The 23,705-nt window shown below is 52.6% G+C and overlaps 1 protein-coding gene across 9 annotated transcripts in view; it reads left to right on the forward strand.

Annotated features, from left to right (window-relative positions):
- The window catches only part of LOC103125167 (microtubule-associated protein tau), a 76,640-nt gene extending 53,401 nt beyond the window's left edge, over nucleotides 1-23,239 (forward strand). For 3 of the 9 annotated variants that reach the window (XM_060202496.1, XM_060202497.1, XM_060202498.1), the window contains exons 2-7: nucleotides 4,046-4,195; nucleotides 10,087-10,170; nucleotides 12,480-12,566; nucleotides 15,060-15,125; nucleotides 18,547-19,347; nucleotides 22,634-23,239. In XM_060202496.1, the coding sequence (XP_060058479.1) occupies nucleotides 4,063-4,195; nucleotides 10,087-10,170; nucleotides 12,480-12,566; nucleotides 15,060-15,125; nucleotides 18,547-19,347; nucleotides 22,634-22,698 (1,236 nt within the window). In that variant the 5' untranslated portion in view covers nucleotides 4,046-4,062 and the 3' untranslated portion in view covers nucleotides 22,699-23,239. The remainder of the gene's footprint in view (nucleotides 1-4,045; nucleotides 4,196-10,086; nucleotides 10,171-12,479; nucleotides 12,567-15,059; nucleotides 15,126-18,546; nucleotides 19,348-22,633) is intronic. The other 6 variants (XM_060202499.1, XM_060202501.1, XM_060202500.1 and 3 more) reach the window with 4 other exon arrangements.
- Nucleotides 23,240-23,705: the final 466 nt, after the last annotated feature.

Genomic DNA, 23,705 nt, shown 5'->3' on the forward strand with positions numbered 1-23,705 from the left:
CAGGCAAGTGGCAGACACACTCGAGACAGTGACAGGGTCCCAGTGCTCCAGAGGCCGTCTCTGAGCCAGACTAAGTACCTGCCCATGGGAACTAGGATGCTCCTCAGACAGAACTGCTTCACCAGAAGGGCTAAACCAAAAGGTGAACCTCCATAGACAAGGTGTTTGATGCATCCAGCATCGTTCTCTGGGAGCAAAGGCAGCCCAGGGTCTTGTCTACACGCTCCTGTGTCCCAGAGTCTGACGGAGCTACGTGGGTAAAGTGAGGAAGAAGTCTGGGGACTCGTGCACAATTTCTTCTTCCATTATCTCACCCCACCCCTGTCTGCTTTCTCTTTCTTCTTCATCCCAACTCGACTATCAGAAAGAAAAAAAAAAGTCCATATATTCTTGTTTCCAAAAGACGAAGCAGCCATCAGTAGAGAAGTGGACAGGCAAACTGTGGTGTGTTCACCTATGGGAAATTCACTCAGGGAGTCAAGTCCTGACACATGCTGCAGCACGGTGAGCCATGAAAACATGATACCAAGAGGGAGAATGTTAGGAAATTGTGAGGATGTGGTGGAGTCTGGCAGGGCTTGACCTGAGGAGTGCATCTATCCTGTCAGTCCCTCTCTCTCTACCGAGAGGTTGAGCAAGGAGGGACAGAAGTAACCCCAAAGATTTGCCCCATCTTATCAGACTCCCTGCTTCACAAAGCACCCCGAATTCCTGATACTGTGGCCATTCAATAAAAAGAAAGGGGGAGATGTCGGGAAATTGTGTGGAGCCTCACAAAGCACCCTGCATTTTTCTGCTTCCAGGAGCCTGGCATTCCTTAAAAGATTAAGCCAGCTCCCCCTGCTCCCCCTGCATTCCTGACACTATGGCCTGTTGGATAGTATGCCAGCTCCCCCCAGCTTAAACACCAGTATGTCTGTATGAGATTAATCTGATCCCATTCAAAGCTGTGGTCTATTTACATAAATCACTTTTACATTTACATAAAGCACCACACTCCCTCCAGGGCATTGATGGTTTAGTGGTAGAATTCTCACCTGCTCCGCCCCCTCTCCTTGTCACACCCTGATCTTCCACCAGTCACTTTTCGCTCCACCCTCTCTATGTCACATCCTCTTTCCACCCTACTTGGAGAGTACAAAAACAGCTGCTCTTCTGATTAAAGACACTTGGAAATTGCTTTCCGGCTCCGAGGGCTCCAGAGTGTATCTCCTGCGAAGTTAGTGCAGCACGAGCTCCTGATCCCTCTCCCACGCAGCAGCCTAGATCAGCTCCAGTTGAGTTTTCTCTAACCCAGAGAGCACTAGCTCGGGAAGAAGCACCCTCAGGCTATCCCGGCAATGGCCTATCTACATAATCATTGTTTTGCCTGAAAGATCCCCACCCATTCCATTCCTTTGATCTATCTTCTTTCTACCCTCAAAACCCTCCCTGCCTGCAGGGTAGTATTAATCCTACCAGTTAAAACCCTCGCAACAGTTGCTAAGGAAGTTCCTACCTTTCCAGCTCCTTTTGCCTTTCTCTGCCCCTTTCCTAGCCATTTCCAATTCCAACTTGCCACTTCTGGGTCTGCTCTTTAAAAGCCTTGGCTTTCTGATCAATAAAAATATTGCACTGCCTCGCCGCCACGAGTCTGTTCCTGAGTCATCTCCCTCACGTCGCTGAGTGAGTAGCAGCCCAGGCTGACTCTGGTCGAGTTCTCTCCAACCCAGAGAGTACGCGCCTGGGAAGAGGGACCCCCACTAGCCTGGCAGGAGAAACCCGTGCACATTAAAAATGAACGGTTATCTGACTGACCACGAAAATAGATCTTTGGGGAATCAGAGCTGGAGGGAACGACAAGGGCTGACTTCACAGATGTTTAGTTCTTGTTTTCTCTTATTATGAGGTAGTATTTTCCCAAGAGTCCCCTAAGAAGTGGCCTGCTTTACTTTGCAAATTTAACTTAATTTTGGAACCTCTCCTAAATTTCTTTCCTAGCCCACTATTTCTTAAGTCACTGTGGGGGCGGGGGAAGAAGAGGTGGGAATCAGCAAGAAGGAGATTGACTGGTCTAGAAACATGAGCAAGCACAGGGCTCGCTGTGTTTATTTTTCTGTCTGTGTGGCTCACTTAGATTACAGGGATCCATGGGCATGGTGATCACTTCCTGGCTGTGTGCCCACCTCAGGGCCAAGCCTATGTTTGTATTTTCCAGTGAAAGTCTCGGGGCTGGGGTATGAAGCTGTTCCTTTTATCCACATGTCCTGTGTCCAGTTATTCCAGAGAAATTTTCCTGTCCTTGACTCTGGAGGGGGAAGGGAAGATGGCAGGAATAGAAAGGAAGGTGGCAGATGTGAGAGACTGGAGCCTTGCCTGGGATGCCAGGGCCCTTGCCTGTAACTAGGGCCTGGGCCAGAGGCCTGTGACTGACCCCCATCTCTCTGAGGGGAGGATACAGGCCTCATCAACCTATTCAAAATAAAATGTCAGAGCAGGAAGCACGATCAAGTTCTTCTGTTTGTTTTGTCTCCAGGATTATCACTGAGACTAAGGCTTGGTGCCTGCACAACACCATTGCTTCTAGTGCTTTTTGTTTGCTTGCTTGCTTCTTGGACAGAGGGTAAGAGGCAGAAATAGAAACGAAGAAAGAGGGGCAGGGGAAATAGCATAATGGTTATGCAAAAAGATTCTCATACCTGAGTCTCCCAGGTCCCAGGTTCAACCCCCTGTACCACCATAAGCCAGAGCTGAGCAGTACTCTGGTAAAAAAAATAAATAAATAAAACTGACCCTGCCTCTGGTTTTGTTTCTTTGTTTTTGAGGAGTGGGAGTAAGTATCAAGGCTTCACAATTATGTGATTCTACCTTTCCCTGGAGGTTTTTTTTTTTAACGTTTTATTTATTCATTGATAGAGTGAGAAGTTGATAGGGAAGGAGGAGGTAGATAGACATCTGCAGCCCTGCTCACCAGTTGTAAAGCTTTGCCCCGCCCCCAGTGATGGGGAGCGGGGCTTGAATGGGTCCTTGCGCACTGTGGCTGTGTACTCAAGCCCATCCAGCCCCCCGCAACCCCAGTCTCATGTTTACTTCGACGAAGCTCGTGACTCTGTGCCTTCCTCCTCTGCCTCCACTCCAGTAGCAGGACAGCTACTTCCTGCCAACAGCCATCTCCCCCCATCTAGCTGACCCTGCCTGCCGCTGCCAAATTCTCCCTGGGGCAGCTTTGAGGCTGCCTCTGCATATGGATGAGTGAGACTGGCCGCCTGGCCGCTCTCCTGGGTGAGAAGCAACCACGGGACTTACCCATTTATCACAGAGTAGGTGGCCATGCTGATGGGCAGAGAGGGGACAGTGACAACAGCAGCCCCCACCCAGACATGGGTAAGGGTAGAAGGTGCCACCTCTCACAGAGGCTCACTGAACAAGCCTCACTCAGACACGCCGCCTTCTGCCCCATGCACACTGCTTTGTAGTCAGCGAGACGGTCTGCTCCGCACACTCTTGCCTCTCAGTCTGCAGAGCAGAGAGCCGCAGGTGGGGGCGCCCATGCAGGCAGTGGGACGCTCAGGAGGGCAGAGGCTGGCAGACCTGGCAGCCAGGAAAGAACTTGCGAGACTCTTATGTTACTTACTTCCTTCATAAGACAGACAGGAGAGGGCTGGGGAGACAGCGTATTGGTTATGCAGAACACCAGGAGGGGCCGGCTGTGCCTTTTCTCCCCACATGGCCCTTCACCCTTCATGAAACCAGGATCAAACTGCTATCGGAGTGTTTAACCACTTAATGAATTAGAGAGATCCCTGGGCCTCGAGACAAGTCAGGCCTGCCCAACCTGTCCCTACCCGTGGTCTGGAGCCCATGCTGATGTGGCGTTGGAGAATTCCAAGTGCACACACATGCAAATGACACCAGGCCTGGAGGAGCCAGGGCCTCTGGCCCAAGCTGTGGGGTGTGGGAGGTGCAGATCAGCCTGTGTGGACTGGGCAAGTGGCAACCCTGTCTCCCTGCTCCCCAAGCACGCAGGTCTATCATCCCGGCTCTCATCCTGCCTTCTTCCTTCCAGGTGGGCCTTGCACCAGGATGGCTGAGCCCCGCCAGGAGTTCAACGTGATGGAAGATGCTGCTGGTATGTACAGCATGGGGGAGAGGAGAGACCTCCCGTCTCAGGGGGGCTGCACCCTGCCGCGGGGAGACAAGAACCACGGCCTGAAAGGTCGGTGCAGGCCATCGCCTCTGCCCAGCCTCCTGCTGACCCAGAGTTAGAAGCGTTTTATCTACTTCCTGGTGTTGACTGCGAGGAGAGTGAAGTCTTACTTGTTTGAATGGGCCAAGGTAACTGAGAATGAGGCTATAGGAAAATCTGCCTTTCAGAAAAGAAAGGAAAGAAAAGGAAGAAAAGGAAAAGAAAAGAAAAAAAAGGAAAGATGGAAATGTCTTTGAGAGCGTGCTGCGGGAGCAGACGTGGGTGACAGAGCTTGCCGGGCTGCTTAACACAGGCCGCTCTCGCCGTCCCTGTGGGTCAGGCTCAGTCTGCTTTCCTCTCTTCCTTACAGCCCTGCCTGGCCCTGCCTGAGCAAGTCCTTAGCTCTGGGTTTCCCGCTGGGCCTATGTTCATGAATGGCACCAATTTCTTTTGCTCTTTCTCTCTTTCTTTCTTTTTTGAAGAGGGATTAAACAGTCGATTTAATTCACAGACTTTTTAAACTTATTTATAAAATAAAAGTATTAACAACACCATAGGTCAAGAGGGGTACAATTCCACACAATTCCCACTGCCAGAGCTCCACCATATCCCATCTCCTCCCTTGAAAACTTCCCTGTTCTTTATCCCTCTGGGAGTATGGACCCAGGGTCATTATTGGGAGCAGAAGGTGGGAGTTCTGGCTTCTGTAATGGCTTCTCTGCTGGACATGGGTGTTGGCAGCTCAATCCACACCCCCCAGTCTGTCTCTCTCTTCCCTAGTAGGGCAGGGCTCTGGGGAGGTGGGGCTCCAGGACATATTGGTGGGGTTGTCTGCCCTGGGAAGTCAGGTTGGCGTCATGGTAGCATCTGCAACTTGGTGACTGAAAAAGCATTAGAATATAAAACAGAGGGAGTCGGGCTGTAGCGCAGCGGGTTAAGCGCAGGTGGCGCAAAGCACAAGGACCGGCATAAGGATCCCGGTTCGAACCCCAGCTCCCCACCTGCAGGGGAGTCACTTCACAGGCGGTGAAGCAGGTCTGCAGGTGTCTATCTTTCTCTCCTCCTCTCTGTCTTCCCCTCCTCTCTCCATTTCTCTCTGTCCTATCCAACAATGACAACAACAATAATAACTATAACAATAAAACAACAAGGGCAACAAAAGGGAATAAATAAATAAATAATAAATAAAAAAAAAGAATATAAAACAGAACAAATTTTTTAATAATCAGGAACCTAGAGGCAAGAACAGAGCAGATGAGATTTGGGGGTCTCCATTTTGGAGAAAGCTAGAAGGTCTATTTTAGGTATATTCAAAGGGGGCCATGACTTTACTAATTTTTGCCTGAGCCCAACAGCTAACATGCAGGTGGACCAAAGATATTGTCTGTGGAGCCAGTGTCATAGTTGGAAGTAGGACTAGAAAGCTGGATCTGGGCAGAGAGTAGCTCCCAAATGTGGTGAAAGTATATAAATATTGACTGTAAACTCCATGGATTTGATCTGGGGCCCACATTCAGCACAGGAGCCTGCATCCCTATAGGTCTGCGCTTGCACTCCATGATCACAGCTGGGAACATTCTAGACTGCATGCACTGCCGACCCATCTTCCTCAAGTGGTAGAGTATGTTGGCCCAACCTCCCTTCAGAGAAATGTCACCAATTTCTAAGTATCCTCTAATAGAGTCTTTTGGCCATACAGACATGGCCTCTTATCTGTCCCTTCCAGAGAAATGCTTCATTCTCCTGTGTGAGTAGCCACTTTGGAGAGTCTTTCTCATCCCACAAGCCAATGCTGGGGTCACTGCCTGGCAACTCTGCCCCTGCCCCCTGAACCCATCCCTAAGGAGACAGATGAGGCTACAAGGAGACAGAATAGCATACAGTTTACTTTCAGTGCTGGAAAATAACAAGACTCATAACTGGGAGTTGGCTCACCCAGTAGAACACTCACTTTACCATGCCAGAGCACCCGGCTTGGAGCCCCTGAGCCCCACGTGGGGCATGGTGCAAAGGAGAAGCTGCATGCAGAGTGGAGCAGTGCAGAGTGGAGCAGTGCAAAGAGTGGAGCCCTCCAAAGCAGCAGAGTTGTGGAGGTGGACAATCCAGAAAAACTCTGGTGGGGAAAAAAGATTGATAAATAAACACACACTGCAGTGTGGGGTAGTGGATGGACGGTGGCACACCATGGTGGCAAGCGGCTTTCCAGGTCCGTCTATCTGGGAAGGATTCCTGGAGTAGATTGCCGTCAGCAGGCAGCCCTCCAGACAGGCAGGTGTGGCAGTGAACATCTCTGCCCTCGAGGGGTTTTGAGGCAGGCTGGGGGCCTTGTTTCAAAGGCTGACTCCCATCTGTCCATCAGCAGGGCACATGCTGTAGTGAGGGGAACTCCCAGAAGCATCAAACACATGGGCTCAGAGTGGAGGGAGGTGGTGCCCGCCTGGCCCAAAGCTCTACATGAGGGATGTGGAGGGAGTGCCCGTGTGCCCCCACATCCTCGTCTGCCCCCCCACACACACCTTCCCTGCAGGCACCAGGCACTACAGGTGACCAACAAGGTACATTTGCCCTCTCCCAGGCCAGGCTGGCTCCAGCCAGAGCAGGGTTCCAGCTGGGGGCAGCAGTTAGGAAATCTTTCTGCTTTAAATCCTTTTCAGTCTCTCCCCTACCCTCTCCCACCCTGGCACCAGGTAGGTTAAGTGAGGGGCACAGGTGCCCACGATCTGACTCTCAGAGGCTAGCCTCTTCTCTGTTCTCCCCAGCAGGTTGGGATCCCTTGGGATCAGAAGTTAGGCCTAGTGTCTTTGATCCAAGCCCTAAGAATTCCTTTCTTGCATCCATGCTCTGCACACCCTGCCTCCCACACACCTGGAGCCCACACGCCCTGCACTGTCTCCTTGGCATCCTCAGCAGCACCCTGCTTTTACCTTCAAGTACCCAGTTTACATGAGAAGATATGGAGCCGCCTGCTTTCAGGGGCCTCCTTTGACATTCTTGAAGGACTGTGTTATTGGCAGAGGCCTTTCACCACCACCACCCCGATGATACAGCAGGCATGAGGACAGATGGCGCTCTGCCTGGTTTGCAGGTGCTGAGCTGAGTTTCCTCCCTGAGATGGTGGGGAGGAATGTGGTACTGGCGAGTCAGAGCTGGGTGTCCAGTGCCATGGCTGTGGTTTTGCTTCTGGCTCCTTGAGCCAAGTCCCCTTGGAACCTCGGTTACTCAGCTCTCATGGGCAAGCTGCAACTTAAAGTCTTACGCTGAATTCTGCCCCCGTGTGAATTGTGCCAGTGAAAGTGGTGCTGTGTTTGGAGCAGCCTGGTTCTAAAACAGTGTTGGTGTTGCTAAACATGTTACCATGATTATGTAAGATGTTCAGAGCTGTGGAGACTGGGTGTGGGATATATGGTCTCTGTATTATCCTTGCAATTTTCCTGTAAGTCTACAATAAAAAGTCCACTTTTTTTTAAGTTCCTGGGGGGAAAAAACTCAGAAAACTGAGTTCAGTTTCTAAAGTAAGCACAAGTTTATCCACTTACTTTGTATCTCAGGGCTGACTAGAATATGCTTGATAAAACTACTCTCAATTCTTTAACATAACATATTGTCAGAAGTTCTTTGCCGTATACATACACATATATGAGCAGCTCAGGAAGTGCCACAATGGGTAAAGTGCTGGACTGTCTAGCATGGAGTCCTGAGTTTGATCCCCGGTGTTGCACGTGCATGAAATATAGATGCAGATTTTTTGTTTTGCTCAGCACCAGGGCTTCATTTCTCTGACAAAGGCAGAGACACAGAGAGCACATCATAGCACAGGAACTTTCTCCAGTGAGTGAGGACCAGGCTTAACCTGGGCTGCACACAGGCAAAGCAGACGCACTATGCAGGTGAGCCCACGGGTGCGGATTTTAAATTGCTGACTTTTTTGTAATTGCTGTGAAAGGAATGCATCTACAAATAATTTACTTACTCAAAGCCTATATTTGTCAAGAGAGCAAGTGATGCCTGAGAGATTTTTATAATCCTTATCAAGTCTGTTCTGCTGCTGAAGACTTACAAGAGATGTTAAATGGGAAACAAAGGTGTCACTTCACTTGCAACATTTTAGATCAGTGACAGAGACTGCTGTAGGAAATGGCAAAGCCACATGTTAAATGTCAGGACAAAGAGTATCTAGGTGAATGCTGAAAGTTGGACTAGCACCAGACGCAGCCTAAGAGCTGCAAAGTGGGTGAATGTGGTTAATAAGACAATTCGCCCTAGTGAATTAAAAGGTGTTAATGAGTTCGCTTGTCACACCTTCCAGATTAGACATTAATTTCCAGAATAGAAAACAGAGGCTTCTTCCTCCATTCTTTCCTCCTTCCAGTAATTTAGCAGGGATAATGCAAATAATGAGTGTTTCAGGCTGGGTGCAGGATTGTGTGTGTGTGTGTTGGGGGTAGGGGGAGTTGGAGAGCCTGACTGCTGGAGGCACCATCACTTCCACCTGCTCCTGTGCTCTGCCCAATGAGGCTGCTGAGTAGTGCCAAGACCCAGTAAACAGTCTGTGTGACCACTGGCCCAAGGTGAGTGGGCTGGGACTGCTAGGACAAGGTGGGGCTGGGAGGAGGGTGGCCACACAGCCCAGGATATCCCCTAAAAAGAGAATTTGGACCTGGATCCTAATTCACAGGTCCAGAAGGTGTTTGGAAGTTGGTCCTTCTAGAAGATGGTCTGCTCGGGTAGAGAGAAAGCTCTAGAATGTCTTCCGGCACTAGTTTTGAGCCTCACCCAGCCTGGGAAGTTGAGGTGTGTCCCAGAGGAATTCCTGCGCTTTTGTGTGAGGAACACTCCCCTGCACGCACCCACCAACCTGGCCTGGAAGCAAGGCCCCACCTGCACCACCTCCAAGCCATCTCTTTATAACTTTGTTCTAATTTCAGGACTTTCTTCTCAGGACCATGGCTTGCATTCAGGAAAAGCAGCCTTGTATAGACCCTGATTTTTCAGACCCTCGGGACTTCGTGTCTTAGGAAGGCAGACCTGGTGCAGCACAGACTGGGCTTGTCCTCTGTCCCTGGCTACAGATGGGCTTGAGGGTCTGATTGCAGGAGGCTGAGGCTGGGAACAAGCAAGCCCTACAGCAGTTTGCTGGGGGTGCAAGCTTCCAGACCAGGCTGCTGTGTGTAAGCAGAATCCACCCTTCTTTGGCTGGATGGGTGCCACCGGGGCTGGGTGTCCAGACGCCATGATAGAGCACGGGGTGTAGGAGTCTTTCCTAGGTTCTGCCTCATGCACAGAACCAGACTCCCATCCCACCCTGCCGGCACTGTGGTGGTTCTCACAAGGCCCACCAAAGCTTCCTTGATTTTGGATTCTGAGGGGAAATGTTCTGGGAAGCAACTGGCTGGCCCTTCAGGTGTGACTTGAGACTGCTTGGATATTTTCCTGTAAACACAGTCAGGTGGAACTCAGACAATGACCCAGTATCTACTAGAAGGCACTGTGTCTACCCTGAGCTAGTGCTGTTCAGGGGAAGACATTGCCCGCATGCTATTCCGCGTGGTCCCCCTCATCGGCCCAGTGAGGAACTACACAGTCCCAGGGGCATTCGTGGCTTAGCCTTCCAGTACCTGCTGCCCGTTTGTCAGTAGAAGAGCCTTTGTGTCTGTGAGACTCACTAGCTGGCTAAAAGGCAGTTGCTCCTCTCGGCTGAGGACAGCTGTTCACCAGGCATCTTTGCCATGACCCTGGTGTGGAGCATCGTTGCGCTGGGTGAGGGGTAGGACTGATCCACTTTGCAACTGTGTCATGTGACCACGTTCTGCGATCTGGGTGGTTTCTAGCTCCAAAAGGCATGTCTCCCCTGCCCCAGCCCAGGTTAGAGGGGCGGCCTGGGGAGAAGCAGCCATTCTGAGGAACTCATGTGTATGTTCCAGAATCTCCCCTGCAGACCCCTGCCGATGATGGAGAGGAGCCCGGCTCTGAAACGTCTGATGCTAAGAGCACACCAACGGCCGAAGGTGGGGCCTCCCTCCTCTCACGCTCCACTCAGTCCCTCCATGCTGCCAGCCCGCGCTTAGCCATGCTCTGAGCTTATGTGCCACCTTCCTGGCTGCATTGTGTCTCTTTCTCTCCCTCTCCCCTCCCTCCCTCTCCCTCCCTCTCTTCTACCCTCCCCCCCGCCCCCCCCCCCAGGGTTGTGCTCACCAGATGCTTCAGGCCGGGGAGTGTCTCTGCATCCTGGCTCTGCTTTGCTGCCTTGCTTGCTGGTGCCAGGTGTCAGTGCCTCCTCACAGGTGTGCTTTGAGATGGCCTGAGAGGTGGGATCCTTGGTGAGTTGAGGCCCAAGCACAGGCGCACAGATGCTCCCTGTCTGTCGTCCTCTCCATGTGGTCCGCCCCTGGGCCACCAAGTTCAGAGCAGCGGCAAGGCTGAGGCTGGGAACAAGCAAGTCACATTGCCATGGTCACATTTTGGGGCCCTTCATCTTGGCCTCTGAGTTTAGCCTGGGCCTCTGGACACTGTCCCTGGAGTCCCAGCAGCCCATCCTCTCTAGACACTGGTCTCTAGGTTATAAATCTCCTGGTGTGTTCTGGAATACTCCCTGGGCCTGATTTTCACCATCTTCTCTTACTCTCCATCTAGTCTTCTCAGTCAAGTTCACTGTGACAGAAAAGTCAAACTGCTATGACGTGCATGGGAAGATATCTATGTCCACAGCATTCTGGACTTGGGCGGCAGCACCAGTGGAAAGCAGAGTCATCAGTGCTTTTCTACCTTTATCTTCTCCCCTTGACGGGTGGATGGTCAAAAGCTGGCTGCCAAACTGCCAGATATCACCTCCGCCTCCAGAGGAGAAAGACAGTCGCAAAGGGACCCAAAGGGCCCTGAAATCAATGTGCTCTCTTTTTACTAGAAAAAGGGGAATTTCCCTGCAAGTCCCACCTAGCCCATTCCTACCTGTATCTCTTTGGCTAGATGTGGGTCTTGCAGTTGTAAGGGAGTCTGGGGCATGGGCCACTTTGCTTTCCAGCCTCTTTAACAGGAAACAGTGACAGAGAGAGGCATTGAGAATGGCTTTGGGGTAGCCAGTCTGAGACATCTATCCCCTCATCTCTCCACCTTCCCAGGGAGGCTGGAGGCTCTGTGCTCCAAAGCTGTGTCTGAGGGTGTGAACCTGGCCCCAGCATCTCCCCAAGCATTCATTTATTGATGGATGAATCTGGGAAGTGGCTGTCAAGTGCCTTCCAGTCGCTGGACTCCTGGTGTACTCATGCAAGATGAGGCAGGCCAGTGAGAGAATGCCCTAGCTGCAAGTTTGCTGCCATCCCTCCCAGAGCTGGGAGTGCAGACATTTCTGGCTCATCTTGTTAAAACAGCTTTGCAAGTTTCCTCCTGCCCCTGAGAAAGCCCTGAAACACTGGTCCCACTCTTGTGCCAGCCTCCTGAGTCTTGCTTCTCATCAGCATTATTCTAGAATATGCTTCCCACCGGGTTGTACTGCATTCCCAACCCTGTTGGCTTTCCCTGCATGGGTTCCAGGAGCTGGGAGGACACAGGAAGGGGCTGACTGGGGCTGGCTGAGCTCCTGAGACAGCTGTAATGAAAGTGGCCTCCAGATGGCTCAGGTCACTGGGAAGCTTTCTAAGCTGGCATCTCTGCATCTGAATCACCTGGGCGCAAGCCAGTGTCTTGCTGGACAGCAAGTCCTCTGCTGTAGTGCAGCGTCATCATCGGGCCTGTTGCCCCACACTGGCATCTGGACAGGACTTGCCTATTAATTCCCTCCAGAGGACTCCCCAGGTATGAGTTCAGAGGGGCAGGAGCTTGGAGCTGGAAGAAGCACTGCAGGTGGCAACTCCCATTTTGCATATGAGGAAACTGAGGCCCAGTAAACAAAGACAAAGGGCCTGCCCAGACCACAGGCCCTGGCTCGAACCCCAGAGTTCCTGTGCTGCATTAGCCCCAGTTCCATTCTCTTCTGCACTGCCTTGAAGGTCAGACCTCAGTGAGCCTTCATCCAGTCACCAATATTCCTCCTTTAGAAGCACCTGGGACTGTCCCCAGCAACCTCTCTGTCTGCAGTCTTGAGCAGAGACTATCCCCAGCTTTCTGGGCAGGCGGCCTGGGTGTCTCCTGAGAGGCTGCCATCACACAGAATGCCCCAGTGTGCATCCCAGGGATGTGCAGGCACACTGGGCCCTGCTTTGCGGTATTGCTTTTTGCATGCGGCTGAGTCCCCTTCTACCCCTCCCTCCATTACTCCCACATAAGAAGCAGAGGTAAAGGGCTCGGCCACCCCTGTGAGGTGACTCTTGGTGGTTTGCAGATGTGACAGCACCCTTAGTGGATGAGGGAGTCCCTGGTGAGCAGGCGGCGGCTCAGCCCCACACGGAGATCCCAGAAGGAACCACAGGTGAGGGTGACTCCCCAGGGCTGGTGTGAACCCCTCTCCCTGGCTGAGCCTCTGCAGGAGGGGGCACAAACAGGGAAGTGTACCAAGTAAGGCAGGCTGTGCCAGGTGGCAGCTTCCAGGAATCTTGGTTGTTGTGAGCTTGGTGTTTGTATGCCCTCTTGCCCCCGGATGTCACCCCAGGGGGAGAGAGGACTTTTGGGACCCCCTACTGCCCCAGTGAGCAGGGTCTCTGAGCAGGCCGCTAACAGATCCTGCCTTCTTCACTCCTGAAGTCTGTCCAGTTCCTGCCCAGCCTCTGCCCAGAACAAGGTCACCTCCCAAGGAACCCGTTAACAGCCCTCCCCCAGGAGATGCCAAGGGGACAGCAGAGTCAGATGACCTTCAACTCCAGAAGCTCTTGGCATTCCCTGAGGGGATCAGTGACCTAATCCAGCACAGAGCTGTCCTCAGATGTCCCACATGGGACAGGCGTGGAAGACTGTCCTGTGGATGCTGTGCTGTGCCGTGACTCCACAAGCAGCAGCCCTGGGCCCTGGGCCCTGGAGAGCTGCCCAGCCAGGGCCTCAGGAAACAGCCTGCTCAGCCTCCAGCCCTTGCTATCTCCCCTTCCTTCCTTCCTTCCTTCCTTCCTTCCTTCCTTCCTTCCTTTCTTTTTCTTTCCTTCTCTCCTTCTTTCCTTTCCTCTCTATTTTTTTATAACCAGATCCCTGCTCAGCTCTGGTTTATGGTGGTACTGGGACTGAACCTAGAATCCGTTGTTTTGCACAAGCAAGCTCTATGCTGTCTGCTTCACAGCCTCTTCATCGACAAGATTCCACTGGCATTGGAGAGCAGGGCAGTGTCCCCAGGCACCAGTTCTCCCTTCCTTTCTCAAGACACTGCCCACGGGGGGGGGGGGGGGCAGAGAGTTATTTCACCCAGAGAGACACATGCCTGCTATGCTGATGGCCCAGGTTCAAGCCCCAGCACCGCATGGAAGCACCATGGGACAGCAGGAGCTCTGTGGCTAATGGAGCAGTGCAAGGGAGTCTCCCCTGTCTCCACCTGTGTTTTAAACGATGAGAAAAGTTAGCCCAGAGCAGGGTTGTGTATTCAAGAGACCATGAAAAACATACCTCAGTCACAAAACACACCCAGCAAATGCTAATTAGATCATCAGGTCCCAGCCCAAGTAAAACAGAAACAGTGAGACAAGATGAAATGTCCAGTCTCCTGCAATACGCAGAGCCCACTCAGACTTGCAGCCACTCAGCCCTCAGCCCCCCACCCCCACAGGACCACAGGAGAGGGGGAGGAGCAGGGACATTCCTGATGGGTCTGCACCACTCTAGACTGGCCTCACTCGCTCTGGCAGCTAGTTACTCTCTTTGTCGTGGGGGGTCCTTTTTTGGTGCTTCCAGGCCCTTGCACCCCCAATTATAGCTGTCCCCCCAAGGTCCCTCCCTCTGCATGGATTCAGCAGAACTTCCTCTTCCCTCAGCCACTTAACAGTCAGAGTTCTCCCTCCTCTGCTCTGTGGCCTCACACGAGCCTGTGCCAGCATGGTGGCAACTTGGTCTGGGTGAAGCAGCAGTCATCCCAGGTCTAGGGACAAGGACCCAGCTGGCAACTCACAGGCCTTTCTGAGGGACCTCTGTCACTCTTTCAGATCATGTTGGTTCAGGGTGGTCACAGGGTCAGGGCATGCCAGTGTTTGGCCAGCTTACCTTACAAACTCTTCTGCTCTTTGTTGTCCGTTGTCCAGGAGACACACCCTGGTGTTTCAAGATGCAGAAATTGGTGTTGTGCTAGAGACAGCTTATTTTCAGTACTCTGGGTGATGCGTCGGGAACTTTTCTCTCTTCTGTGTTCGGGGTGAGCTGGAGCCTCTAAGCAGGAGCCCAGACTGTCCCCCATAGCTGCTCCCTGGCCCTACTGGCCTCCCTCTAACTGATCAGGTTGCACCCTGTCTGGACAAGTAGTTACAGGGGTGGGGGGGTCCAGTATGACGCAATGAAGCTGAGTGACTTTGGGATGCCTACCTGATGCCAGACCTTAGCCAAACGTGTCCACAGAGCTCCTCCTGCCAACCCTCACCACCTCCTGGCCTCAAGCTTCTAGATAGGGTGCAAAGGCTCAGCGAAGAGATGTCAGTCGTGGGCCCAAGTGAGTGCCAGCCCCACTGCACAGCCTGTCATGCAATGTCCTTCCCCGGCCTCCACATCACTGGGGCTGGCGGCTGAGTCACCCCAGGCTCTGTGATTTGCTGAGTGGAGACTCAGGGCCCCAGGGAGAAGGGCCTTGCTGCTATGCTGAGGCACCTGTAAGAGGGACCTGCAGAGCCGGTTGTCCTCACTGGTAGCCCAGCAGCAAGCCACAGAGCAGCACCACGGTACTCACGAGATGTGCCTTTCCCAGATAATTCTGGAGGAAGTAACAGAAGATGCAGACTTTGTTCCCAACACGTAGTAATTCTTTGTGCTTTTGCCTTCTTCACTTGCTGACATAACCCAGCTGAGGAAGCAGGCATTGGAGACACCCCCAACCTGGAAGACCAAGCAGCTGGACACGTGACCCAAGGTGAGTGGGCTGGGACTGCTAGGACAAGGTGGGGCTGGGAGGAGGGTGGCCACACAGCCCAGGATATCCCCTAAAAAGAGAATTTGGACCTGGATCCTAATTCACAGGTCCAGAAGGTGTTTGGAAGTTGGTCCTTCTAGAAGATGGTCTGCTCGGGTAGAGAGAAAGCTCTAGAATGTCTTCCGGCACTAGTTTTGAGCCTCACCCAGCCTGGGAAGTTGAGGTGTGTCCCAGAGGAATTCCTGCGCTTTTGTGTGAGGAACACTCCCCTGCACGCACCCACCAACCTGGCCTGGAAGCAAGGCCCCACCTGCACCACCTCCAAGCCATCTCTTTATAACTTTGTTCTAATTTCAGGACTTTCTTCTCAGGACCATGGCTTGCATTCAGGAAAAGCAGCCTTGTATAGACCCTGATTTTTCAGACCCTCGGGACTTCGTGTCTTAGGAAGGCAGACCTGGTGCAGCACAGACTGGGCTTGTCCTCTGTCCCTGGCTACAGATGGGCTTGAGGGTCTGATTGCATTATGTAGGCTCCTGGCCTGAAAGGCTTTTTCCTCCAGAGCGTGGTGTAGGATATCTGCCATTTTAGCACCACCTCTGGGGGTGCCTGGCTTTAGAAATTCTCTGAGCCCAAATAAGTGACTCTTTAAGGGAATTTTAGGCCAAACAACACATTTCTTTTCTTTTTATTTGATAGGACAGATAGAAATTGAGAGGAGAGGAGGAAATAGAGAGGTAGAGAGACACGCACTTACCAACCTGTTTCAACACTTGTGAAGCTTCCCCCTACAGGTGGGAAGGAGGACTTGAACCCCAGTCCTTACACAGGGTACTGTGTGCACTTAACCAGTTGGCTGGCCCCCAAAACAACAAATTTCTGTTCCCAGAGGGATCTCTGCTCACAGTGGGCTAATGTTCCGCAGCACACATGGTACAGAAAGATGTGTTTTCACTCTTTTTTTCGTTAATCCCGACTAGGACTTCGCTGGGACTCCACACCTATGCAGTTCTGTTGTTCCCAGCAAGTTCTCTCCCACCGTCTCTTTTTTTCCCCCAGGTAGAGAGTGAAAGAGGAAGGGAGAGAGAGAGGAGAGAAATCAGACCACTCCACCTTTGCATGACACCTCCTATGTGGTGGCTGGGGACTTGATCCTGTGTCCTCACAGCTGACAGAGTTCTAGCACACTTCACCTACTGAGCCCTGTTGCCCAGGCTTCTCTTTTTCTTTTTTCTTTTGATAGGAAAGATAGAAAGTAAATGAATGATAGAGAGGGAGAGAGACACCTGCAACATTACTTTAATGCTCGAGAAGCTTGCCCCCTGCAGATGGGGATCAGGGGCTTGAACCTGGGTCCTTACACTTAGTGATATGTGCACTCAACCAGGTGCACCACCACCTGACCCCTGAGTTTTTTTCTTTTTTACACGAGCCCCCCCACCAGTGATTACTATGTTTAATATTTACAGAGCACCTTCAGAAAAATAATTGCATTGGGGCCAGGTAAATAGCGTAATGATTATGCAAAAAGACTCTCATGCCTGATGCTCCAAGGTCCCAGGTTCAGTCCCCAGCAACACCATAAGCCAGAGCTGAGCCGTGCTCTGGTAAAATAATAATAATAATTGCATTATGTCAGGTTCCCTATCAATCAGCTCACACACCACACATGGTTCAATCATGTTATCAGTGGCGTCTAAAGGTATTTCTACCACTTATGTTTAAGACTCTTACCTCTTTTTAGGGGAGGGTCTTTCAGTGTTGTATATATCACAGTCCATAATATCCCGACCAAGAGCAATTTCCAGTTCTGGGAAGCAAGCTTTACCTGAAGGTGGTGGAGACCCAGCCTGACCAGCGTGTGACCTGCTGAGGAGTCATGCAGGAGTCCCAGTGCAGGCTGTGCCCCTGCACGTGGGCAGGTCTCGGAGCCTGCCCAAGAGCCCTGAGAAAGCATGATGGGCCCTGTGGATAGCAGAAATGAGCCGTGTGGCAAGCACTGAAATGGCGCAACACAGAACAAATGAGACCACAGGGAGGAGGCAGTCTGCAGGCAGCTCCAGGGACTTGTGTGTCAGCTTCACACATTCAGACACATGCTTCCTCCCCCCCCCCCACCTCCTCCAGTCTCTTTCTCTTCAGCACCCTGCATCCTTTGAGGGCTCGAGAGTTTTGTTTAGAGATCTGAGGAGTTGTGTGTATTGTTTTGTCAGGATTAGGTAAAATGTTTAAAAAGACTTGGGAGTTTAAAAGCATACAGACCTTATTATGAGAACCCGAAGGACATATCTTCCTGTGCCTCATGCAAAGTCTGTTTGCAGGAAAAATTCACGTGCATGGAACGTGCCGTCTCTCGGCCAGGTTGGCTCAGCGAGTGGTGTGTGGGTGAGGCAGTGGTCCCCTGCAGAGCTGGAGGGGGACCCGTCACCACCGACCACCTGGATAAACCCAAGTGATGGCAGGTCTGTCAGTGCCAGTTCTGTGGTGAAGCTCTGATGGTGACGTCATTTTGGATTTCTCAGTTCTCACAGAGAGCGCCCTTGAGGCAGGCCTGGTCTGTGGGCACCTGCTAGCTTCATTGTGGCTTTCACTGGCAAGCAGGAGAGTTGGCAGAGACAGAGGACAGGGGGCCTCAGTGCACCCAGGCCAGGTTCCACCCAGAAGCCAAACTCACTGGAGGGTTCACGTCCCCAGGGAGGACATACTGTGGAACTTGGGAGGACCCGTGAACAGATTCCATGGTGGGCAGAGGACTGGTGTCTGTCTCAGACAGGACCTCAGAGGACACTGGGGCCAAGCCCCCCATTTACAGAAGGCTGAGGCCCAGAGAGGGGTGTGCTCACCTTGGTTACTGTCACTGACGGCTGACAGAAGCAGCAAGGCTGAGCCCAGGTTAGGAGCTGCTTTGTCCTAGTTGTGGACATGGAGTGCCACTTCATTGCCCTTGTTTCATTTCGTGAGCACCTTCCTTCTCTTATTAGGTTGCCAGAAAAGTCATGATGTGGTTTTCTATATTGTTCTATGTAAAAATGCATTATGACTTTTCCAACAGCCCAATAAAATCAGTGAGCTCTGGCTAACCTTTTATCACCACTGCCTCTTCAAACCCAGAGGACCTGGAAGTCTGGACCAGCCGAGGAAAGTGAGAGGCCCCTGACCAGTGGTGACCTAAGCTCTCAGGTCCACTCTGGTTGTCTGGGAGAAACTCCTGGGGTCAGTGTGCTGCCTCTGGGGGGAGGAAGCACCAGAAGTGTCCATGCTGGTGACCTGTCACCTTCACCGGCATCGTGCTAGCTGACCACCACCCCTCCTGCTGAAGGCCCTTGGGAGGCACACCAGGCGTGGGCAACTAGGAGAGGGTGTGGGGCCATGGAGGGGTGAGCGTCCCCAAAGCCTGGGTCCTCTGACTGTCTCCACACAGAGCCTGGGAGTGTCAAGACTGTCCAGGAAGGCTGCCCCTGGGGTCCAGGACTCCACGGCGGTGAAGCCACTGATCTGAGGACCCCCAATCTAACCCACCAGCCCGTGTCTGACCTACCTGGGGCTCCCGTCTTGCCTGAAGGCCCCAGAGAGGCCTCACACCAGCTTTGGGGGACAGAGCCCAAAGACACAGTGGGAAGCCGCCTCCACCCTGAACCGCTAGTGAGCCCTCCTTGGGGAGACCCGTGTCCGGAGGGGCCCCCTCTGCAAGGGGACCAGGACAGAGAGAAGCTGAGGGGTGAGGAGGTCGACAAAGACCAAGACTTGGATGAGTCCTCACCCCAAGACTCGCCTCCCTCCCAGGTCTCCCCAAGTCTGCAGAGCTCCCCCACCCATGGTGGCTCACCCCCCAAGCCAGATTCCCGAGAAACCACTGGTGTCCCCACCTCCCCACCTGAGGGTGCTATCCCTCTGCCTGTGGACTTCCTCACCGAGATCTCCATGGAGACCCAGATCTTAGAGCTTGACAGCCCCCACATGGAGCCCGGGGCTGAGGGGCAGGGCACCCCCCCCAAGTTCACTTTCCACGTGGAGATCAAAGCCGGCGCACACAAGGAGCCAGGAGGTTCTGAGGTGGATTCAGACGGGGCTGCATGTCCGAGGGTCCCCAGAGAGGAGCAAGAGCTCCAGAGCCCCTCAGAGAGAAAGGACACAAGTAAGACTGTCCTTCCGGAAACTTCTACAAAGCAGCCTGCAGCTGGTCTGCAGGGGAAGCCCGCCAGCCGAGTCCCTCAACTCAAAGGTCTGTGAGTCCAGCTTCTCCCCGGACCTCACGCCACCCAGGCTGCGGGCACTGCCACTGAGCTCCCAGCCTCCGACTCTGCCGCTTCCCAGGCTCCTGGGGACAGCGACTAAACCGACCTCCCGGCTCTGCTGCTCGCCTCCCCGCCCCGCCCCCATGCTTGCCCACCGCACTGCATGTCACGACACCCTACCTGGTGCTTTCTGCCCCGTTCTCTCCTCAGGTCACTTGACCTGCCCACCACAGCTCAGCTGCAAGTTACTGCTCCACGCCACAGAGAGGGCGGGGGGCTCACCGTGCCGCTGGACTTGCTGTCTAGGGCCTGCCCAGCCCTCGCGCACCAGCGTACTCAGCGGCTCAGTCTCGTTTTGCACACGAGGAGTCTGAGGTTCAGAGAGGTCGATTACTTGTAAAGGTCACCAGAAGAAAGGGGCAGGTAGGCCCGCTCTGAGAGTCATGCTCTTCCCTGTTCCCCGCTCTGGTGCGTCCTCCCAGCTTAGAGATGCAGTAGGCACTCACCCTTCTCTGGCACACCTGACAGTGGGCCAGAGTGTGTCACCTGCAGCACGGAACACCCACAAAGCATTTGGAGCTGGCAGGAGCCCAGGCTGAAGCTTGTGGCAGGAGGGACAAGAGCAGAGACAAAGTCCCTGCCAGATTTCTCTTCCTCCTCCTCCCTCAGAGAGCCCAGGCATCTTTAACTCCAATGCCCTCTGGAGCTTGGAGACCCAGGAGGCCTGGAGGGTAGATGGGTTCCCAGGTGTGGGGAGTTCTGTGTCTGGGCAGGGCGAGGACAGCGAGAGTCTCGGGGCCTCAAGGCAAGTGTATCCTTACACTTGGGGCCTAATGAGCATTTGCTAATTAGTTGTAAGGCCCCAGAAATTGATGTTCCCTCAGCTGTCAGTTGCAAACATCTAGCTGATGTTGGTGAGCTTGTCCTTGTTTGTAAGGAAACAGCATTTAAAATGTAAGGCAGGAAAAGAGCCTTTATGTGAGCGCTAGGGGTGAACTCGGTCTTGCCCACATTCCATACCACTCATTTATTTTGTTTTCATTTATTTACTTACTTGTTTCATTTTATTTTTAAGATTTTATTTATTTATTAATGAGAAAGATAGGAGAGAGAGAAAGAACCAGACATCACTCTGGCACATATGCTGCTGGGGATTGATCTCGGGACCTCACCTCACGCTTGAGAATCCAGTGCTTTATCCACTGCGCCACCTCCCAGACCACTTGTTTTATTTTATTTTAATTGTCACCAGGGTTATCACTGGGGCTCAGTGCCTACAAGATGAATCCTCCACTCTCAGTGGCCACCTCTCTCTCTCTCTCTCTCTCTCTCTCTTTCCTTAATTCTTTTCTTCCTTTCCGTTTCATAAATATGACAGAAAATGAGAGGAGGGGGAGGGAGGGAGGGAGGGAGAGAAAAAGAAAGGCACTTGCAGACCTGCTTCACCTCTCGTGAAGCTACCCCTCCCTGCAGGTGGGAAACAGGGACCTGAACCTGGGTCCTCAGCATGGTAATGTGTGTGCCTCAGCCAGGGGCACCACCACCCAACCGGAGACACACGCATTTATTCTTGATTGTTTATTTAGAGGAAGGGGAGTGAGGGAGAGGCAGACAGACAGAGAGGAGAGACAGCACTTGGCCATCCATGGAGCTCCCCTGGGGCTGTCTGTGGTGCTCCCGTGTGGCGTCAGGACTCAAACCCAGGACCTCATGCCAGACAGGGAGGGTATGGATTCCACTGGGTGAGCTATTTTCCTGAACAGAAAAAATATTCCCTACGGGCTGCTTTTAAGTTCGTCAAGTCAGAAAATGTCCAATCTGACACAAACATCAGGTACTTAACAGCTGTTTCCTGGCAGGGTGCTATGCCTGGGGGTGAGGGAAGTCCCACAGTCCAGTGTGTGCTGGGGGGTCTGATATAGTTAAATGGGGTTTGTCGCACTGGGACCCGTCAGTGCCTTTACTATCCAACTGCCACACACTGATTCTCTGGGGAATCTGCCAAATTAATTAGCCAGTCACTAGCATCTCCTAGAAGAGGACTTGCTCTGCAGTGGCCACTTTGGGGAATGCTGACCAGCTGGGTGATTTGCACAGAGAATGTGAGCCAGGTCCACCTACGTACGACTCATGTGAAAATGCGAGTCCAGGGACCAGGTGGTGGTGCGCCTGGTTAAGTGCACAAATCACAGTGCGCAAGGGCCCAGGTTCAACTCCCCAGTCCCCACTTGCAGGGGGAAAGCTTCACAAGTGGTGAAGCAGAGCTGTAGGTGTCTCTCTGTCTCTCTCCCTCTCTGTCTCCTGCTTCCCTCTCAATCTCTGTCCAATAAATAAAGATAATTTTAAAAATATAGAAAAAATCTTTTAAAAAAATGTGAGTTCCTGGGTCCAGTCTCAGAGTGGGCCTAATGACCTGCACCCCAGCAGCCTTTCCCAGTGATTCTACTGCGTGGGAACGTCTGAGGATCCTGGGCTGGGTCATCAAGGATAGCCCTCTAGAAAGCCCTTCTGCCGTGGCCATGATGATATGCCCCACCATCCACGGGAAAGGGACTGTGACACCCAAACCCAAGGTCACTGCCAGTGGGAGGGAGAGCGGGCAGCCACCCTGACGTATAGCCAGTGGGAGGGCAGGCGGGCAGCCACCCTGACATATACAGGTGTCACTTGAGGAGTGTTTGATGGCAATTAGTCTGTAGCCCATTTGACAGGGGGCCTCCTGGGAAGATTTATAGGTGGTGATGAAGAGACTCCTCTTGGGCTGACTTGGGTGGGTGAGGGAGGAGGTGGACTGTGGGAAGTGAGCAGCTGGGCTTGGTGGCTGCAGCCACACTCTTGAGGGGCAGGCTCTGCCCAGGAAACTCACTCACTCGGCTCCTTGGGCTTCAGTAGAGCCTGACTGAGCCGCCCCCATCTGGACTCTGGGGCTTCCAAGTGGCCCTCCTTGGAGGGCTTGGCCCAAGTTGGTGGGCCAGGAGGCAGCCTGGGGGTGGTGGGACCAGCCTGGTGTCCTCTACACCCTCTGCATGTTCTTGCCCTCGGCCAGCCTGCTGTCCCCTCTCGTCAGAGTGCTCTGAGCAATGACCCTGGTGTGCTGTGCAGACACTAACAGTGGGAGACCTAGCAGCTTTAAGGGCAAAGAAACCAACTGGGTTTCCACCACGTGCAAGAGAACAGATGCACACCAGACCCTGAACTCCCTCACCATCTCGGGCTCTTCTGTGGACTTTGGAAATAAGCATAACACACATTCTCACTTTCTGTTTTTATCAGCTCGCATGGTCAGTAAAGGCAAAGAGGGGTCCGGATACGATGACAGAAGAGCCAAGGTAAGCTGAAGAAAGCAGCAAGCTGCCGCCCGGTAGAGCCAGAAGCCGCACTTCAAATCTGAAGGGATTTCCATGTGTGATGTGAGAGTGTTTGTCACTGAAGCGGAACTGCCATTTAAAGTGCTTTGTGTTTTTATGCTAAAAAGGGGGGGGATCTAGGTTTTACCTATGTTGACACTTACGTCGGGGAGAGCAGTGAGCAGAATTCATTCTTCCAGACAGCAGTGCTGCTATTAGCATGGTTTACACGAGCCCTTCATGAAGACACATCTGTATTTTCTGTGATCACCTTGGCATTTGGCACATCTCAAACTTTCCACTGCAGACCAGCAAATACATGCTTAAGGTCAACCGTTCACTTAGTCAGCAGAGGTGCTGACCACTGAAGTGATCTCCAACCTATTTCTGGAAAAGTCCTCGCTTGAAGAAAGCACCTAGGCAATGAGCTGTGAAGGGCCAGGTGGCGGCCCATGCGGCTAAGGGCTCACATCACAGGGCACAAGGACCCAGGTTCAAGCCCCTGATCCCCACCTGCAGGGGGAAAGCTTCACAAGTGGTGAAGTTTTCTCCTCTCTATCTCCCCCCCCCCAATTTCTCTCTGCCTCTATTCAATAAATAATTAATTTTTAAAATCTGGGCAGGTGACCGGGCAGTGGCATACCTGCCTAAATGTGCATATTACTAAGAACAAAGACCAAGTTCGAGCCCCCCACTCCCCCACCTGCAAGGAGGACACGTCACACCTGGTGAATCAGGTTTGGAGGTGTCTGTCTTCCTTTCCCTCCATCTCCTCCCTCTTCTCTCAATTTCTCTGCCCTAATAAAAACTAGGAAGGAAAAAAGGAAAGCACGGCCCCCAGAAGTGTTGGATTTGTAGTGCTGACATTGAGCCACAGTAATAACCCTGGTGGCAACCAAAAAAAAAGCTGGTGAGACAAAGACAGGAAAAGGCACTCACAGATGTGGGAACAGAAAGATACGGCAGCAGGAAGGGACAATGTGCCTTCTGAGGCCTCT

The sequence above is a fragment of the Erinaceus europaeus genome, chromosome 12 (genome assembly GCF_950295315.1).
Source record: "Erinaceus europaeus chromosome 12, mEriEur2.1, whole genome shotgun sequence".
Classification (NCBI taxonomy): domain Eukaryota; kingdom Metazoa; phylum Chordata; class Mammalia; order Eulipotyphla; family Erinaceidae; genus Erinaceus; species Erinaceus europaeus.